General features: G+C 62.5%; 3 protein-coding genes across 9 annotated transcripts; 2 read left to right on the top strand and 1 right to left on the bottom strand.

Moving 5' to 3' along the window:
* Positions 1-57: 57 nt before the first annotated feature.
* On the top strand, positions 58-5,873 carry NOX1 (NADPH oxidase 1). 3 transcript variants are annotated; one of them, XM_054839342.1, is made up of 13 exons: positions 868-1,059; positions 2,075-2,170; positions 2,622-2,732; positions 2,831-2,915; positions 2,992-3,137; positions 3,216-3,397; positions 3,623-3,761; positions 3,870-3,962; positions 4,132-4,367; positions 4,449-4,611; positions 4,738-4,884; positions 5,102-5,226; positions 5,418-5,873. In XM_054839342.1, exons 1-13 carry the CDS (start codon positions 1,015-1,017, stop codon positions 5,542-5,544), a joined length of 1,695 nt encoding a protein of 564 aa, XP_054695317.1. In that variant the 5' UTR covers positions 868-1,014; the 3' UTR covers positions 5,545-5,873. The 3 variants fall into 3 exon arrangements, with proteins under 3 accessions (XP_054695314.1, XP_054695317.1, XP_054695316.1); XM_054839339.1 differs by having other exon boundaries at positions 58-1,059; positions 2,079-2,170; positions 4,449-4,884; XM_054839341.1 differs by having other exon boundaries at positions 4,449-4,884.
* A 662-nt stretch (positions 5,874-6,535) lies between these two features.
* Positions 6,536-13,729, bottom strand: CSTF2 (cleavage stimulation factor subunit 2). 4 transcript variants are annotated; one of them, XM_054839588.1, is made up of 15 exons: positions 13,605-13,729; positions 13,402-13,480; positions 12,461-12,630; positions 12,021-12,157; positions 11,802-11,921; positions 11,547-11,702; positions 11,295-11,418; positions 10,917-10,979; positions 9,560-9,619; positions 8,787-8,928; positions 8,271-8,422; positions 7,694-7,971; positions 7,140-7,265; positions 6,870-6,995; positions 6,536-6,740 (listed from the first exon to the last, which is right to left on the bottom strand). In XM_054839588.1, the coding sequence occupies exons 1-14, from the start codon at positions 13,660-13,662 to the stop codon at positions 6,873-6,875; spliced, it is 1,788 nt and encodes a 595-aa protein (XP_054695563.1). In that variant the 5' UTR covers positions 13,663-13,729; the 3' UTR covers positions 6,536-6,740; positions 6,870-6,872. The 4 variants fall into 4 exon arrangements, with proteins under 4 accessions (XP_054695563.1, XP_054695565.1, XP_054695566.1 ...); XM_054839590.1 differs by lacking the exon at positions 9,560-9,619; XM_054839591.1 differs by lacking the exons at positions 9,560-9,619; positions 10,917-10,979.
* TRMT12 (tRNA methyltransferase 12 homolog) lies at positions 13,721-17,547 on the top strand. Of its 2 annotated transcripts, XM_054839594.1 has the most exons (8): positions 13,721-13,815; positions 14,404-14,522; positions 14,702-14,849; positions 14,928-15,117; positions 15,206-15,356; positions 15,434-15,543; positions 16,384-16,541; positions 16,613-17,547. In XM_054839594.1, exons 2-8 carry the CDS (start codon positions 14,458-14,460, stop codon positions 17,057-17,059), a joined length of 1,269 nt encoding a protein of 422 aa, XP_054695569.1. In that variant the 5' UTR covers positions 13,721-13,815; positions 14,404-14,457; the 3' UTR covers positions 17,060-17,547. The 2 variants fall into 2 exon arrangements, with proteins under 2 accessions (XP_054695569.1, XP_054695568.1); XM_054839593.1 differs by having other exon boundaries at positions 13,735-13,815; positions 14,928-15,543.
* The last annotated feature ends 340 nt before the right edge of the window (positions 17,548-17,887 follow it).

Below are 17,887 nucleotides of genomic sequence, written 5' to 3'. Positions count from 1 at the left end.
CGGGAAGTGGGGATGTGGGGGGGGCCCGTGATAAGATGCAGGAGCATGGCGGAACGGGGGCCGGACTCATCCTGTGCCTCCGCCAGCATGGCCCTGGCTGCGGGCCAGAAGCAACCCTGCACGCCAGCAAGGAGCAATCCTGCCCAACCTGTTCCTCCAGGCAGGAGGCCCCAGCGCCGGCTGCTGTTCTCAGCAGGAACGGTGGGTGCTGCAGCGCAGGGCACCGCCGAGCTCTGGAGCCTGCAACGGAGGGCAGGCAGGAGAGCAAGGGTGGCTGGCGCAGCGATGGTGATGCTGATGGGACACAGGGGTCCTCACCCCAAACCAGGAGAGTGACCACCCCCAGAGCTCAGTTTGGAGGGTGCTGGGTGCCAGGCTGAGGGTGCTCAGCACCCCTGGGGAGTCCACGGAGGTGCAGCACTGCTGGCACAGTCTTTATTCACCTGCCCTGGGGTGGATCCCCCGGCCGGATCCTGGCACCGGCGCAGTGCTGCGTCCCCAGGACGCTTCTCCTCCCTTGGTGGTTTCCTTGTAAAACAGGAGCAGCGGGGGCTGCCGAGGGCGGCCGGGGAGGGTCACGTCTGCCGAGCCAGGCACAGGACGGACCCTCCACCACCTCCTCCCACCAGGAAGTTTCTACGTTAAAAAAAAAGCTCATTTTTGTCCCCAAATACGGCAAAAAAAAGAGAAGAGGAACAGCCCGATGCCCTGCAGCGCCCAGCCATGGGGCTGCGGGGGACCCCTCTGTGGGAGGCCATGCCCAGCCAGTGAGGGGGGGCTGGTTTCTAGCCCAGCCGATGGGGTCAGCCCTGCCTTCCTGGAAGGTGGCCTTTGAAACCAGCCGGCATTTCCTCAAAGGCTTCTCGGGGGAAAGTCCCTGCGGTGCCTTTGCCGCGGCTGGGGCTGCCACACCGCCTGCCATCTCCATAAAACTGCGGGCAGGCAGCGGTAGGCAGCAGCAGGCAGCGGCTGGCAGCAGCAGGTGCGGGCAGGCGGCCACGGGGACGTCGCACCATGGGCAACTGGCTGGTCAACCACTGGTTCTCGGCCGCCGTCCTTGTGAGTGTGTGGGGCTGGGGGGGCTCATCTGCCGGGAGGGGCTGGGACAATGCCAGGGGTTACGGGGGGCACGGTCTGGGCACGGCCCTGGGGGGGCTGACGGGCTGTCCTGGGGCTGGGCTGCAGGGACGGACAAGTGTCCCCTCTGCTCAGCCAACCTGCAAAGCCCCGGCGGCCAGGGGAGGGATGGGGTTCGGAAAACTTAATTCTTAAGGAAAATACGACTCAAAGGAAAAGGAGGTCCCGCTGTGATATTTAAAAATGCCGCCGCTTTGCCCAGCCGCTGTGGCCAGGAGCCTCCCATGCGTCTCTTCTCCCCACGTGGGAGCAGGAGGCTCCCGCAGGAGCCCGTGCCGGGGCGAGGAGCCTGCACCATGGGGATGATCTGCCAGTGTCGTGCTCCAGCATCACTGGTGTAACGGGGCTTGCCCGGCTGGCACCGCACCAGCTGCTCAGCGCTGCGTGAGGGGCTGCAAATGCATGGGAAAATGGGGATTTGCTGAAAGCTGGGTTATTCTCATTTTTGAAATTACTTCTGAAAAGCAAACAATTGCAAGGTAGAGCAGGTTTGGGAGCTCTGGAGAAAAATGATGGCTGTGAGAGGGGCCAGCGTGGGGTGCAGCAGGGTTAGGCAGGGGACGGTGGCGCGGTGGGGCAGGGTGAGCCAGCTCCCTGCGAGATTTCCTCCTCCCACAGTTTTCCCCACGCAGTCCCGACCACCCTCTGGGTCTGCCCTCCCGCCGTGCAGGCATTGCCTGCAGCTGCCTTTCCTCCTTCCTCATGTGTGGGTGATGCGCAGAGACGTGAATGACAAGACAGTAATTTTGCAAGACTCCCACGCCTCTCGCCACCTTTGGCCTCGTGTCCCAGCCCTGTGCGTGCCGCCACAGCTCATAAGGAAGCAGGAGGGGACGTGTTGGCCTGATGCCCTCCAGCTGCACCCACACCCAAGTGCTGCGGGGTGAGGGGGGTCCTGGGCTGGAGTCCCTCACAAGGCCATGGCTTTCTCCTGCAGGCAGCCTGGCTGGGCATCAACATTTTCCTCTTCACGTACTATTTTCTGTTCTTCGACCGAGATGAGCGATACTTCTACACCAGGGCCATCCTCGGGGTAAGGTGCTCCCCTGAGGCACCCTTACTGCCTGGGCACGTGTGCCCCTCAGACCCCTCCTGCAATGGGGTGGGGGCTGCAGCATCCCATGCCCCTTCTTTGTCCTCTCCTCTTCCAGCCTGCCATCGCTCTGTCCCAGTGCCCAGCTTGACATTTCTCCATGCTGATCCCCGTCTTGGTCCCTGTCCTATCCCAGCCCAGCATCACCCCAGCCCAGCATCACTCCCTCCCAGTCCCCCTCCTCTCCTGGCTCAGTACCATCCCCTCCCAGTTCCCAGTCCAGCCCAGCCCAGCATCACTCCGTCCCAGCTCCACATCACTTGGCCCCATCACGTCCCAGTCCTGGCACAGCACCGTGCCAGGCAGAGCCGTGGGGGGAAGCACGGCTGCAGGCAGATGTATCCCGTCTGCAGCACGGGACAGCAGCGCTCACCCTCTCCCCTCTCCCCAGTCCGCCTTGGCATGGGCACGAGCATCGGCCAAGTGCCTCAACTTCAACAGCATGCTGATCCTGCTGCCCGTCTGCCGCAACCTCCTCTCCTTCCTCCGCGGGACCTGCTCGGTGAGTGCCCTGTGGTGGCACAGCCAGCGTGGCCATCCCCGTCCCCATCCCTGTCCCCATCTCCATCCCCACCCTGATGCTGCTGCCCGTCCCCGCAGTGCTGCAGGCGGACGCTGCGGAAGCAGCTGGACCACAACCTCACCTTCCACAAGCTGGTGGCCTACGCGCTGGCCCTGCTCACAGGTACTGCCCGCGCTGGGCTGGGGCATGGAGGGGACAGGAAGGCAGGCAGGTGGGTGACTGCCTGTCCCCTGCTCAGCCGTGCACACCATTGCCCACCTCTTCAACCTGGAGCGCTACAACCACAGCCAACAAGCCACCGATGGCAGCCTCCCTGCTGTACTCTCCAAGCTGCACCTGAAGGGCAGCAACAAGTGGCTGAACCCCATCCACTCCAACCAGACGGTGAGCACTGGCCCCGGTATCCAGCCCCCTGTCACCGCCTGTCCCTTGCCCTGCTAATCCATCCCACCACTCCTGCAGACGGTCGAGTACGTGGCCTTCACCACCATTCCTGGGCTGACGGGGGTCATCATCACGCTGGCGCTCATCCTCATGGTCACGTCTTCCACCGAGTTCATCCGCAGGAACTACTTTGAGGTCTTCTGGTACACGCACCACCTCTTCCTCATCTACTTCGTTGGCCTCGTCATCCATGGCATTGCGTAAGGCTCCTCACCGCTTCCCAAACATGGGACAGCAAGGGGCAATGGCCACAGACCCGCCCTGCCTGCCCCGGGGTAGCGGTGGAGACTTGGAGAGGGTCCAGCGGGGCTGTGGACTCCCCATTCCCAGGGCTGGATAGCCAAGCTGGCCTCACACGGTGCAGCTCAGCCCCAGCTGGAGGGGGCAGGAGCCAGCCCCCAGGCTCACCCCTCGTGTCCCCACAGTGGGCTGGTGCGTGGGCAGACGGAGGAGAGCATGGAGGAGGTGCACCCCCATCGCTGCGCCCACTATCTCACACACAAGGACGAGGACTGCAGCCATGACTGCTGCAAAGACCCCGAGTTCGGGAGCATCCCTGCCGAGGTAGGGCAGTGGCAGGACAGCAACAGAGCGGGGAGAAGCCCTTCCCGTGCTTTTGGGATGCTCCAACCCTGGCCCTCCCCAACTCTTTGCTCTTCTCCATCTCTGCAGTCCTGGAAGTGGGTTCTGGCCCCCGTCCTCCTCTACATCTTTGAGCGGATCCTGCGGGTCTGGCGTGCACAGCAGAAGGTGGTTGTCACCAAGGTGGGTGGTGTGTGAGCCCATGCCTACCACTGGCTCCTTCTCTTGCAGCCTCCAGTGCTGCAGCTCCTTGCCAGGGTGGCCATAGGGAGGTGGGCAGGGGCCACTGCTAAAGCCCCTTGCCCGGGGAACGGGGCCAGGCTGGGCGCTGAGTCCCATCCCTGCACCGCAGGTGGTCATGCACCCTGCCCGCGTGCTGGAGCTGCAGATGCAGAAGAAGGGTTTCAGCATGGAGGTGGGGCAGTACATCTTTGTCAACTGCCCCGCCATCTCCCTGCTGGAGTGGCACCCCTTCACCCTCACCTCAGCGCCTGAGGAGGACTTCTTCTCCATCCACATCCGGGCAGCTGGGGACTGGACAGAGAGTCTCATCGACACCTTCCAGCAGCAGAAGACAGAGATGCCCAGGTAGGCTGGGGGAGCACCCAAACAGACCCTCTTGGGGATTTGGGGAGGCCATACCTCTTACCCAGGCCCTCCCTCGGTCAGGATTGAGGTGGACGGCCCCTTTGGCACAGCCAGCGAAGATGTGTTCCAGTATGAGGTGGCCATGCTGGTGGGAGCAGGCATTGGCGTCACTCCCTTTGCCTCCATCCTGAAGTCCATCTGGTACAAGTTCCAGCAGGCTGACCAGACCCTCAAGACCAAGAAGGTATGGGGTGCCCCATGGGACAGCCATGGGTTTCTCCATGCTGGGCTTCCTGTTCCTCAACATTGCATCCTTCCACCCCTCCTGCTCTGCTCCACCTTGAGCAACCCCTCTTCCTCTGTATCTCAGATCTACTTCTACTGGGTGTGCCGGGACACGGGAGCCTTTGCCTGGTTCAACGACCTGCTTGCCTCACTGGAGCAGAAGATGGCTGAGTCGGGCAAGGTGGACTTTCTCACGTACCGGCTCTTCCTCACCGGCTGGGACACCAGCATCGTGAGTTGGCCACAGGCGGGCATGACTGCAAGGGGGGACATGGTGCAGTCAAGGCAGGCAGGAGAGGCAGGGCAAGCATGTCAACAGCTTGCAGGCAGCAAGTCTGGGAGTGGTGTTTGATGGGCATCAGCAATGGATGTTCCTCTGAGGTGACGGACTGAATGAAGGTGGGCTCATGGGTGGTGGCCAGGGTCCTCACCATCCCCGCTCTGCCCAGGCCAACAACGTGGCACTCCGCTTCGACACCACTACGGACACAGTGACAGGCCTCAGGCACAAAACCATCTTTGGGCGGCCCATGTGGAACACGGAGTTTGCGGCAGTGGCTGCAGCCCACCCCAGGTGAGAGCTGGGCAGGGGACTCAGGGTGCTGGAGCCAGAAGACACCCCCTCCTCCCCAGCACCCAGCCGGACAGCGCTGGCTTTGGGAGGGGTGTGCGTGTCCTCTGCAGGTTGCAGGGACTCAAAGAAGCTCTTAAATCACTTTTTCCGGAGCCACCTGCCTGGTGCTGATGGCCCCATGCTGTGCGCAGGTCAGTGGTCGGCGTGTTCCTCTGCGGGCCAGGGGCCTTGGCGAAGAGCCTGCAGAAGTCTTGCCACCAGCACTCCAGCCTGGACCCCAGAAAGGTCAAATTCTACTTCAACAAGGAGAACTTTTAAGCGGAAGCCAGGCTGGGACCCCAGCAGACAGGGGACCCTGCCAGTCTCGCCTCACCCCTCATGCCAGAGCATGACCAGGGATAAGTATCTGCTGAAGAGTGCGTGCACCAAAGCTATGCAAGACACGGCAAGGTACTCCTTATCCGAGAAACTCCACATTCAAAGACTGCTGCCTTCTTGACCCAGTCCACAAAGGGTCCCCACGGGGGGAGCGCGGGCCTGTGGCTCCATGCAGCTTCCCCATCGAGAAACCAGAGGCACATGCTGTGCTGCTGCTGGAGCAGTGGGAAGCTGTGCGAGCGCCCAGCAGGCTGGGCAGAACCATGGGATGGGGATGGGGACAGGACACAAGCATACTGAGCAGGCACGGGGGGCCAAACGTGCCCCTCCGGGTTTAAACAGTCCTTTGCATAAAAGGGTAAATTAAACTTGCTTTCCTTTGCAATAAAAGCCACCGTGGTGACTCGGTCCGGGCAGGTACGAACAGAGCCCTCTCTTTGCCCCCTCGCGGAGCTGCAGTAGAAAAGCTGGTTCATAGCAAGCCCCCAGGGGTGCAGGGTAGGGCGCTCCTCCTCCATGGGGGCTCACAGCTAGCCTGCTCTGCCTGCCAGGCACACACCAGCGCACAGGCTGACCACACAGCCCATGCAAAGGCAAGAAATTCTGTTCAAGCCTATGCAGAGAAGGGAAATCCACCCTCCCCCAGCAGGCTGGCACAGTAAGCGATACGGCAATTGGATACGGAGCCCTTCCCGCCCGGTCAGCGGGGACAGAAAGCTGAGCTCCCCATCCTGCCCTTCCCTGACACCCCAGTGAACAGCTGCGAACAGCACATAAGAAATCCCACAAGTAGTTCTCGCCCTGGTGCTGGGGAGATGGGAAGAAGGCGAGTGGTTTGGACTAGCCTGGAGCCAGGCCAGACTGCTCCCAGAACCCAACGGTCCCACCCCGGCCTCCGCCAGAGACCAAACAAGGCAGCCGGAAAGACGGCTTTACTCAAACCCTCCTCCCACTTTATTTCAAACATCATAAAATATACACGCAGAAAAAAGGATGAATGAGAGGGGAAAATGTTAGTGAGGGAGGAGAAACCTCTCTCCAAACATAGCATCAGCTCAGACAGCAAGGGGAAGCAGCTGCCATGGAGCACCTCCTCTGCCCAGGCGGACGGCATCTCCACCCTGCACCTGCCAGGCCTGTGAGAAGGAAAAGGAGGAGAGTGAGCCCCACTAAGGAGAGAAACACAGAGTAGAGCCCATCCTGAGCAGCTCTCTGATTTACTGAAGGGGAGCAGGCACAGGCTGAGGCTGGGTTAAGGACGTCACCTGTCAGGGTGCCCCCGTGGACTTCTGGATTTGCTCCTTTAGAATAAGGATGCTCTGCCGCTGCTCTGGGGGCAGCATGGCAATCTGGTCCGCTGTCAGCTGCAGAACCTGCATGATCAGGGCTGCCTGTGGGGAGAGGGGAAAATCAGAGACAAGCCCTGCCAGGGCAGCCACGGGTTACCAGAGCCAGGATGAGGCCATCCCTGCCACAGTAAGGCACGTAGGAAGCGCTGCTCCCAGTGTCTCACCCTCTTCCTTTCATCTGCTTACCTTCTCGTGATCCTGGGGGGTGACCTGGCTCTGTCCAGGGCTGAAGCCTCCAGGCTGACCAGCTCCTTGGACCCCTGCCCCAGGAATGCCTCCTCCCTGCATGCCTGCCCCTACCATGTTAGGTACCTGCGGGCATGAGAGAGGGGGTAAGGACCACGGGGTCTCTGGACTCAGCCATACAAACACAGGAACGTAAAGCAGGTGATCAGGTGGATGCCCTCACAGCCTGAAGATGCTCAAGCATGAAGACAGACACGCTATTGTGCATATTACGTGCTCTCTCCCTCCACCTCCTGCACTCCTTCCTGCACATCAGGAAGAGGTGGAGAGAGGCCCGAACCTTGTCTTGTCCCCAGCAGACGAGCAGTGCCTGGGGAGGTGGGACGGATGCCCCAAACCCCTCAGAGAGCCACCGACTCAGGCCTTGTGCTTTCTGGAGGTGCTGCTCTGTGGGACGCCCTCCCCTCGCTAGCTGCTGCAGGACACGATCACACCCCCACCCAGCCCCAATCTACATTGGAGCCCAAACAGCTGAGCAGAGGCACTGTGTGTACCTGGCGGGGCCCCTGTGGGCCACTGGCTCCCATGTTAAGTGGCCCGGGACCCTGTATCCCACCAGGCATGGGGCCACGTGGGTTGGGACCAGGCCCTCGAGGTTCCAGGCCCCGGGGCTCCATGACCCTGGCCTCCATGGCCCTGGCTTCCAGCACTCGTGGTTCCAGCACCCGTGGCTCCAGGCTTCGTGCCTCCAGGGCTCGCGCTTCCATCACACGGGGTTCCAGCCCTCGTGGCTCCAGTCCTCGTGGCTCCAGCCCTCGGGGATCTCTTCCAACTGCAGAGGAAAGACAAGGCATGCTGTTGAAGGGAGAGGTGCCGCAGGGAGCATGGGAGTGAGCCCGCTGCCTCCTTTGCCTGGGGGCTAGCAAATGCCTGGAAGGTGCAGGGCTGGGGCCAGAGCGGACACGCCTGGAGGAAGTCCACTGTCCCGTGGGACTGTCCCTCCTTGGCCTGGAGTCAGTCGTTTCTCTGCCCAAACCCCCTTCCTACGCCTCGCGTCGGGGCAGCGGGCTCCACTCTGACTTCTTGTCCGTATGCTTTAAGCCACCCACTATTTCATGCCCCCTCTCTCACCTCGAGCATCCATCAAGGGCCCCCGCGGCTCTCCCATCAGTGGTCGGGGTTCTCCCATGGGTCCCCCCCTCATCTCATGGGGGGGGCCACGGCTGTCATGACCAGGCATATGGTGCATAGGGGCTCCCTGGTGGGGCGGCCCAAGGTAACCTCTGACGCAGAGAGACGAGGAGAGCAAAGCAGGAGGAGGAGAAAAAGCGAGAGAGTGTGAATCAGACGCTGGCTTGGCACGGTCTGGGCAGAGTGCTGGGATTGCCCCGAAGCCGGCCGCAGGGGAGGAGGGCGAGGCTGGCACAGGGACGGGTGCTGTTGGCCCCATGCCACAGGGCTGCTGCCATCACCCCGGGGATGCCCCGTCCCCGGGGAAACGGGCCGGCCCCCGCAGTCGGCAGCACACAGGCCTCCGACCAGGCAGCAGTGACTCCCGGAAGGCTGGTGCCATCCCTGTCCTCAGCGAGAGGTCACCCTTGGGCAGGGGACAGTGCCAAGGGCTCCTCTCCTTCCCTCTCCCCTCACCTGGGCTCCACTTCTCCAGTGACTGAGAGCAGGGTCCCTCCGCGAGGGTCATTCGGGGCATCTCCCAAAAGGCCTCGGGGCGGCGGGCCACTAGCAGGTAGAGGTCCACGCTGCATAGGGGCCCTCGGGTCTGGCATGGGCACTGCCAGGGAGACACACAAGAGCTCGTGAGGATCTGCATGACCAGTGCCGTGCTGAGACTGTCCCCCAGCGCTTTCGGGGCTGGGGTGCGGGGCGGCCTCGCTGCTCCCTGGCGTGCAGGCGGGTGAGCCGTGCTGACCGCCGGGTGTGGGCAGCCCCTCACATGAGGCCGGAGTGCACCAAAGCCCCTTCCCTGGCTGCTGCTTTCATCCCTCTCTTTCCCTCTCTGGCTCTACCTCAGGCTCCTTACGGCACCGGATGGCCAAACCAAGCGTGGGTGCCCCCGTGGCAATCCCTACAAGCGTGGGCATCGACACCCTGCTGACATGGGACCAGGAGCAAAGCTAGACCTGAAAGGCTCCTGCTAGCGAGGTGTCAAAGGGGGCTGGATCCTAGGCAGAGGCCCTCTCCAAGCAGGCTCTCCTTTCCACTGGTGGCTCACTGTGCACAGTGCTAGCCCGTTCTTTCCTCCGGCCCCAGAGGAAATCCTGCCTCCTCCTCCTCTTAACCCTGCCAGGCTACACGGAGTAACATGCCAGTCCCTGGCCCTGAGCATAACAGGGTGAAAGCTGCTCTCTGCACACTCCACAATGAGCTCCGTGGGAGGAGGGAGCTGGCAGGTGCCGGGATACCTTGAACGCGTTCGATAGACGCAGGCCTGGCAGGTCCCACGGGCGAGAGCTGCAGGTTCCCTGGACAAGCAGCAGGAAAAGAGGGAGAAGAGCAGACACGTAAATAGTGTATGCACACATGCACTCAGCCTTGGGGACAGTGCTGCCTGCAGGATCACCTCCACTCCCTGAAGTCCCCCAGAAAACCTAGGGAGAAGACGCTGTACACTGCAGGTCTGGCTTTATCAACCTCTTCTATTAACGCCACCGCTGCCACCACAGGCGTGACAGCCAGCTTGGCACAGCCCTTCCCTCACTCACCACGTGAACGTTCGGGGCAGGAGGATGTCCTGCCGAGAGAATCGGCATTCTGCAGGGCCATGACGCACCCCACAACGCACAGCCAGTCAGTTTCCACTTCTGCCCCTGCTCGCAGCTTCCCACGGCACTCCCCAGTGCCAGCTTTCTGTCCGCTCTCCAAAACCTTCTGGGTACCAGTGAAAGTGCCAAGAACAGCCAGGTTGCTCTCAGGAAGATGGTGCCCACCCCAGAGAAAATGAGTCAGCTTCTAAGATACCTAAGGTCGGCGGATCTCAGAACAAGTTTGCCACATTCCTCAAACAAGGCCTACAATACAAGTCAAGGCAATAGGGGTGTCAGCCATGTGCCTTCTTACTGGGAGAATGGGAACACCTTGGTTGTGCTAACCCTGGTGTGTGATTGGACGGGGCGGCCACGCAACATGTGAACCATAAGGAATCCGGCTCCGGGGCTGGGCCATACAGACCGTGCCTGCGGAGGGAGAGCCAAGCCGTCACTCACCGGGAAATTCCCTGCCAAGCCTCGCACTCCCTATCGCAAGCAAAAGCGAAGGGGCAGCTCCCTCTGCCGGGCACGGTGCAGAGAGCGCCGGGAGACGTGGGCAGATGCGGTGGCAGCACAAGCTGCTTCCCAGCACCCAGGCAGCAAAGGAGCAGGACAGGGACCAGAGAAGAGCAAGCTCTGCCCGCCTGCTCAAGCACAGGGACAGACACAGGCTCACAGAGAGATGGAAAACACAGGCACATCCCGCTCAGTGGGGCTCTGCGGGGACTGACGGCTCTCCTGGCTTCCAGGACGCATCTGCACAACACTGCAGGACAAGCTGGGACCAAACTGGTACGTGGGCTGGGGCCCTGGAAGCAGGAGAGCTGCTACCACAGCCTTGCGCCTAAGCGAACAAACCCGGGTGGTGCAGGCCAGTGCTGCGGGAGCTGCCCCAGATCCAGGGATGGTGAGGCTGCAGGGAGCTGGCAGGGAGCTGCTCAACACCCATGGCCTGGGCCCCTGCTGGAGCAAGGCTCACGTAATGCACAGCACTAACCCACATCTGTTTTACCTTGTCCGCGCTCCAAGGGGACAGGGCCTCCGCCCGGCATCCCAACCTGTGGCTGCATCCCACCTGAGATGGAACAGGCAGAGATCAGATCCCTCCCCAGCCGTCCCTGCATCACTAACGGATTCCTCTGGCCCCAAATACCTCCCCCCCGCCCCAGCTCCTGGGGGAGCATCTGAAGGTTTATTTTTTTGGTGTTGGTTCCCCATGGAGATTAGGCAACTTTCTGAACCGCCGCTGGCAGCAGCCACAACCACGGCACACAGCATGGGACTACGTGGGCTCTCACAGGGCTAAGCCCTGTGGTTTAGGGGAAGATAGGGGGCTGTCTGCAGGACCCGTGTGCCCAGGGCACTGTCTGGCCAAAACCCACACACTCACCTCCTGGAGCCATAGGGCCAGGGCCTGGGCCCTGCACAGGGGCTGCCATCTGTCCTGGGGCTGGCACTCCTCCCTGCATGGGCGGCTGCATCAGAGGAGGAGCGCCGTTTACGTGCATCCCACCCTGCCCAGGAGAGAAACCGGACCTCAGGGAAGTCCTGTCACCTGGGCACGCGCGCCCCAGCTGGGAGAGCTGGAGCTGGCAATGCCCATCTCTCCCCCGCACGGCGCCTGCGTCGCTTAGGCTCTTACTATGGGCTGTGGCTGGGATGAGGGGGTATTCTGTGGGTTCAGCTGGGCGTTTGGCCCTGGCCCAGGCCCTGGCCCCGGTCCCGGCCCCGGCCCTGGCACTGGCTGCTGGTTGCCTGGGATCAGAGGAGGAACACTGGTCTGGCGATGCAGGATTTTCTGGGGGCAGAAGGAGGAGAAAGTTCTCTTCCACCCGCTTTCCACAACAGGCTGCCACCGTTACCCTACCGACCCCGAACGAGGCAGCGAGTGACAAACCAGTGCGATCTCTGGGTCGACGATCCTCATGACCACCTGGGCCTGCAGCAGGGCATACGCCAGCTGGGGGTTCTGGAGCAGCATATTCCTGGCTTCCTGGGGGCTGTTCTGGACACACAACTGAGAAGACACACACAGATCAGAGCTCTGGCAAGGTGCGACAGGGACTGCAAGGGCATGGGCACCGGTGGTAGAAGCTGTGCCCTCCACTTCACTCACCTTCATCTGCTTCATCAGCTCAAACATCTGCTCGGGCGGCAGGCTGGCTACTGCCCGGCTGATGGACTCGGGGGCATCTTCAGGATTGACGGGGTCCCCGTAGGGTGACTCTATGATGGGTGCGCCTGTGCCCAAGCCTGCAACAGAGTTTGTGACCCCGTATGGCAACGTTACTGGCTGTTTTTAATGGGCTCATCAGAAGGGAAGCACTGTGCCATTATGGGGAAGGGGAGGCAGCGAAAACAAGATCATCTGGGGGACGAAACACAGGCTGAGCCCAGGTATCCCTCTGCAAAACTACTTCCTACATGACTTGAAACAGGTCAGCTCTGCCAGGTCTCCTTCTCGGCAGCCTCGCAGAAGAGGCACACTTTGTAACGCTGAAAAGGCCGGGCCCAGCGTGACATCAATGCGCTCTCCACTATAAAATTCAGACTCACTCTTCAGCTCCTCCTTGTTCTTCTCGCTGGCTGCATTGTCGACGCGCAGGGCCCTCCCGCTGAACTCTCGCCCATTCAAGTTCCGCATGGCACTGAGGGCCGTCTCCTGGTCTTGGTACTCACAGAAGCCATAGCCCTTCGGCTTTCCCGTCTCCCTGTCATACACCAGCCTGCACAGCGAGGAGGAGAGAACCACCGCAGCTGAGGGCAGTGCAGGCACGGAGCAGTGCCCACAGGTCCTCATCACTCATGAGGGGGCTGCTGGGGTAGGCCACACTGGAGTGCCGGGGAGCAGAGCGAAGGCACCGGGGTCAGGTCAAGGCGTGCAACAGCCAGCCCTAAGCCAGAGCCAAAAGCCCTCCTGGATCCACGCTGATGGGTGTTCCCAGAACTCTGGTGTCCAGGAAGGCCACCAGCACGAGTGCTGTGCTTCCCGTGCCCTCACAAAGGCAGCTCCTGGGGGCACAGGACTGGACTGGCTGCTCCTGGAGCTCCCAAGCCCTTAACTGAGAGCTCTCTGAGGCCTGGTGCCAAGCTGGGAAAACATCCCTACAGAGCCACTGGGACGGGAGCGCTCTTCACTCCTGGCTCTCTGCACAGAGCCTAACCAGGACCTGAGGACTTATCTGCCCCAGCTCCACGCCACAGCCAGGCAGCTGCCTCCAGCCTGGAGCAGTACGCCCACGTTCACGCTGTTGTGTTTGGGCCGCCATCTCCAGGTGACCCCGGCACAGGACCCCCCCTAGTGCCTGCACCCCGAGCACAGCTGCCACAGCCTCACAAACCCCGCAGAAGCCGCTCTGCTCCGCGCTGCTTTGCTCCTGCCCGTGGGACGGCTGGCCCTGCACAGCAGGCCCTGCACGGCCCCGCGGGGCTCGGGGGGAGATTTGCCCGCGCTGCCCCGGGGAACCGAGGAGGGGGAAGCCGGCAGCCATTCTCACCTAAAGCTGACCACAGGCCCAACTTCTGAGAAAATGTCCTTCAGCTGCTCCTCTGTGGCTTCGTACGGGATATTCCCCACTGTGGAAGAGAGACAGCAGCCGCCGGTCAGCGCGGAGGCCGAGGGCTGCGCGGATACCGGCCCCGATCGGCGGGAAGGGCCCACCCCTCTACTCGCCCCCACCCCCGGCCCCGCGGCGCTCACCGAAGACGGAGCGCAAGGAGCGGTCCACGGCGGGGTCCCGCACCGACAGCCCCGCCATCCCGCCGCCCGGGCCTCGCCGCCGCTTCCGGTCCCTCGCCCCACGCCGTCCCCTCGCTTCCGCTTCCGATCGCGCCCGTAACTTACGGGCGGTCGGGGAAGACACTCCGACGGGAAACAGATCCGCACCGCTGCAGCCTGCGCGTCGCGCTCGGTAGGAGTGGGGCGGGGGCGGCCGGGACGCCCGGGCGGGGGCTGCTGGGGCCTTGGGGAGCCCTTCCCGGGACAGCCAGCCATAGGGGGCCGGCTGCCGGGGCAGTCCTGGGCACCGGGCCTGAGGCACAGTCCGCCGGGTACGCCACTCCTAGGGCACCCCGTTCTCCTAATCCCCCGGGGCACCCCATCCCCTGGGACGCCCCACCCCCGTGTACCCCGCCTCCAGAGTACCCCACCCCCGAGGCACCCCCGCACTCAGGCACCCCATCCCCTGGGGTACCCCATCGCCAGGCACCCCATTCCGTGGAGCACCCCATCGCCCACCCCAGAGTACCCCATCCCGTGGGACAGCACCCCCAGGGCACCCCATGCCCCAGAGCACCGCATCCTCCCATCCCCCTGGGACACCCCACTCCCGCAGGCACCCCATCCCCGGTCACCCCACGGCACTGCGAGGGCAGCCAGCCCCCCGCCCCGGGGTGCAGCCGGGGCGCCGATGACCCCAGCATGGCGGTGCCAGAGACCCCCACCGGCCCTGGCTCCCTCCGGTCCCTCGCGGGCCTGACACCCTGCGTCCGCCTGGCAGGCGGCCGCGTCCCTGCCAGCCGGGTGGTGTCCCTCTGTCCTGGTGCTTGGCAGGATGGAGGCCAGGGACGGCCCTGTCCCTGCGCTGGCCACGGAGCCGCGGTTCGCCCAACGCCTCAGGTGAGCCTGCAAGGGGGAACGGGAGCCCTGCAGCTGCTCCGGCAGGGCGCAGGCAGGGTGCAGGCAGGGCTGGCGGGGAGGAGAGCTCAGAGGGCCAGCCTCGCACCCAGGGGGTCTCTTCCCTGCGGTGGGGTGCGCTGTGGGGCTGGGGAGGGCCTGACTGTGCCTTGGCCTTGCAGGGAGCATTTGGAAGAGAGGCAGCTCCTGGACGGGCGCTACCGGCTGCAGAAGGTGCCGGGGGGCCGCGTGGCTCTGCCTGTGCTGGAGGAGAAGCTCTCCCAGCTGCGGCTGCCCCGGGAGATGCCTTGTGGGCTGGTCCAGATCCAGGTTGGGAGAGAACCCTCACCCTGAGTTCCACCATGGGGCGGTGGGGTCTCAGCCCCACATGCCACATCCCTCCCGCAGGACCCCGTGCCCTCCAGGGCAGCATGCCGACGGACACCCGCCCAGAAGCTGCGGGACAAGCTGCAGCGGCTGCTGGGCGAGAGCTGGTCAGAGGAGCTGGAGTGCGACGTGCCCCGTGCCTGGCAGCGGCACGGGGACCTGGTCCTGCTGAGTGAGGACAGCTTCAGGAGTGCACTGTGGGAGAAGCTGGGTAAGGGGGAGCAGGGTCTGCCTGCCCAGATCCTGCCCGCAGAGCTGCTGTGGCCTTTCCCAAAGCTCCCTGGGTGGGTGTGTTGCAGGTCCGGTGCTCTGGGAGACAGTTGCCTTGGCTCTGGGTGCCCGGCGGCTGGCCAGGCAAGGAAGGGTATTGCCGGATGGGATGCGGTCCCCCAGTGTCACCTTACTGCTGGGCCAGGATGGTTGGGTGGAGCATGTGGACAACCGGATCAGGTAGGCAGGAGCCGCGGCGCAGGATGCAGCTGGTACAGGGAAGGGGCTGCCCTCACTGGGCCGGTGGTGTCTCCCAGGTACACGTTCGACGTGACCAAGTGCATGTTCTCACCGGGCAACATCACAGAGAAGCTGCGGGTGGCCTCGCTGCCCTGCTCCGGGGAGGTCCTTGTGGATCTCTACGCAGGTAACTGGGATGGCAGAGGGGTTTGGCGGGGCAGGCTTGTGGAGGCACGTGGGCAGCAAGCAGTGATGCAGGTATCGATGGCATCCAGGTGGATGTGAAACGTCATTTTGAATCTGGACTGGAAAATACCTGGGCTTAGAGCTCCTGCCCATCTGTGAGCCCTCAGCTAGCCTGGCACTGCCGTCCCTCGTGTGTCCTTGTTGCCTTTGGACAATCAGGATGACCTTGCACTCGGGCTCTGCAGAGCGCTGCTCCGTACCTAGTGCTGGTCATGGGAATCATTTGGATCCAGGGGAAAGATTTGTGCTTGATATTGTTTCTGAAAAGCTCCCATAGATGTCCTGAGCCTGTACTGATGCTCCTTCATGAAAAGCTGGTGCTAACTGAAGTGTCCTGTGCTGTGACATGAGTGGGGAGATCACATCAGGTGTTTGTGTGTCGAGAGAGCTGCTGTTTTGTGCTTAGGAAAGTTAGCGCTTCCAGTTTGTGCCACACAGAAAGGATGTGACACTCATGAAACTGCTCTGGATTAATTAAAATAAATAGTAGTCTGGGCACTTCTGTACAGAGTGGAAGCAGGGCAGGGCAGGTCTCGAGCTAGTGGCCAAAGACTAAAGGTAAAATAAGCTCCTCTGTAAACGTTTTTCAAGATAGATTTTGCTTTTGCGGAGGCAAGTGGATTTCCCTTTCCCCAGCGTCTGGGCTTGTTCCAACCTGGAGCAAAGTGGACACAGAGAGCCGGGGCGGTAATCTGTATCCCGCCCTGCCTCCAGGGAGGAGCACAGACCCCGGTGGTGCCCGGACCCTGCCCTCAGCTGCTGCCACCTCTCCTGTCCCCAGGCATTGGCTATTTCACGCTGCCATACCTGGTTCATGCAGAGGCCGCCTTCGCTCACGCCTGTGAGTGGAACAGCCACGCCGTGGAAGCCCTGCGGAGGAACCTGGTGCTGAACGGTGTGCAGGACCGCTGCCGCATCCACCACGGGGACAGCCGGCAGGTGAGCAGTGCTGTGCGGCCACAGAGCCCTGTCCCCACGTGGCATCCCCATCACCTCCCCTCTCCTTCCAGCTGGAGCTACGGGATGTAGCAGACCGGGTGAATCTGGGGCTGATTCCCAGCTCGGAGGAAGGCTGGCCGGTGGCCTGCCGTGTCCTGAAGAAGGGCACAGGTGGGGTTCTCCACATCCACCACAACGTGGAGACTCTCCCCGCATCGCCCCCGGCAGAGACCCTGGTCCTGTGGGCTGAGCGGGGGTCTCTGGAGGGAGCTGGCTCTGATGGAGAGGCACAGCACCCAATGGAGGATGGTGGGAAGGGGACGCTGGGGAACAGGATCAGACCTGAGTGGCAGAGGTGGGCTGAAGCCACGGCAGCACGGATCCGGGGACTGCTGGCAGAGCTGCACGGGCAGCCGTGGCGCGCCAGCATCCTGCACATCGAGGCAGTGAAGTCCTACGCGCCCCACGTGCATCACCTCGTGCTGGACCTCGAGTGCCGGCCAGCGCTGCCTGCCTAGCTGGCCCTGGGCCCCAGTGTGGCTCCAGCTCCACAAAATGGTGGTATTGGAGCACCAGTGGCAGGGAGATGCTACCATTGCAAGCTGCCACCCTGGACGTGCTTTATGTCCCCTCGTTCCCAGGTGGCGGCACAGCCCAGCAGTGCCTCACCGGGCCCAGGGCACTGAGGGATGTGCTCCCACGGGACCCTCTCTCCAGGAGTCGTATCCCAGCCAAGGATGGAGTGAGCTGGGGCTGAGAGTGCCCTGAGTCCTGCCCCAGCTCTGCCTGTTGCTGCCCAGATCTGGGACACATGGTGGCACTTTCCGCCCCATTTTCACACAGGAGAATGGGGCTGAATAAATGTCACATTCCTGCCGGGCTTCACTTCAGTGAGTCAGGGGCAGGCTTTGTGCTTGTATTTACCAGCGTGCTTTTTTATTGTACTGGAAGCAGGTCTGTTCATCTCGGTTTCTTCTCACATTTTGCAAAAATAAGGATGTTTCTCACCTCTCTGGTTGGTGTCCAGTTAAAACACAAACACCGATGCAAGTATGGGGGTCTGGTCTGGGGAGGCCGGGTCCCAGGGTGCTGTGTGGAGGGGCTCGGGTAGCGAAGTCTCTCCTTGCATCCTCTGCCCTCGGTTCTCCCTGTGAGCCCAAAGCCCTCTTGCCTGAGCATCGTATGTGTACCTGTTGCAGAGACACCTTGCCCAGGGAGGGACCTTCCACTGGAGCTTTGCTGTCCTTGGGTCCCTGTGAGTTTCCCCCGTGTAGGTGTCCCATCTCCTCCTGCAAGGCTGGGACCCTCTGGAGCCCCGGGGCACAGCCGAAAGTGTGGGCAGAGCC

Source organism: Grus americana, chromosome 12, assembly GCF_028858705.1.
Source record: "Grus americana isolate bGruAme1 chromosome 12, bGruAme1.mat, whole genome shotgun sequence".
Taxonomy (NCBI): domain Eukaryota; kingdom Metazoa; phylum Chordata; class Aves; order Gruiformes; family Gruidae; genus Grus; species Grus americana.
This window is presented reverse-complemented; position numbering and strand designations above follow the sequence as displayed.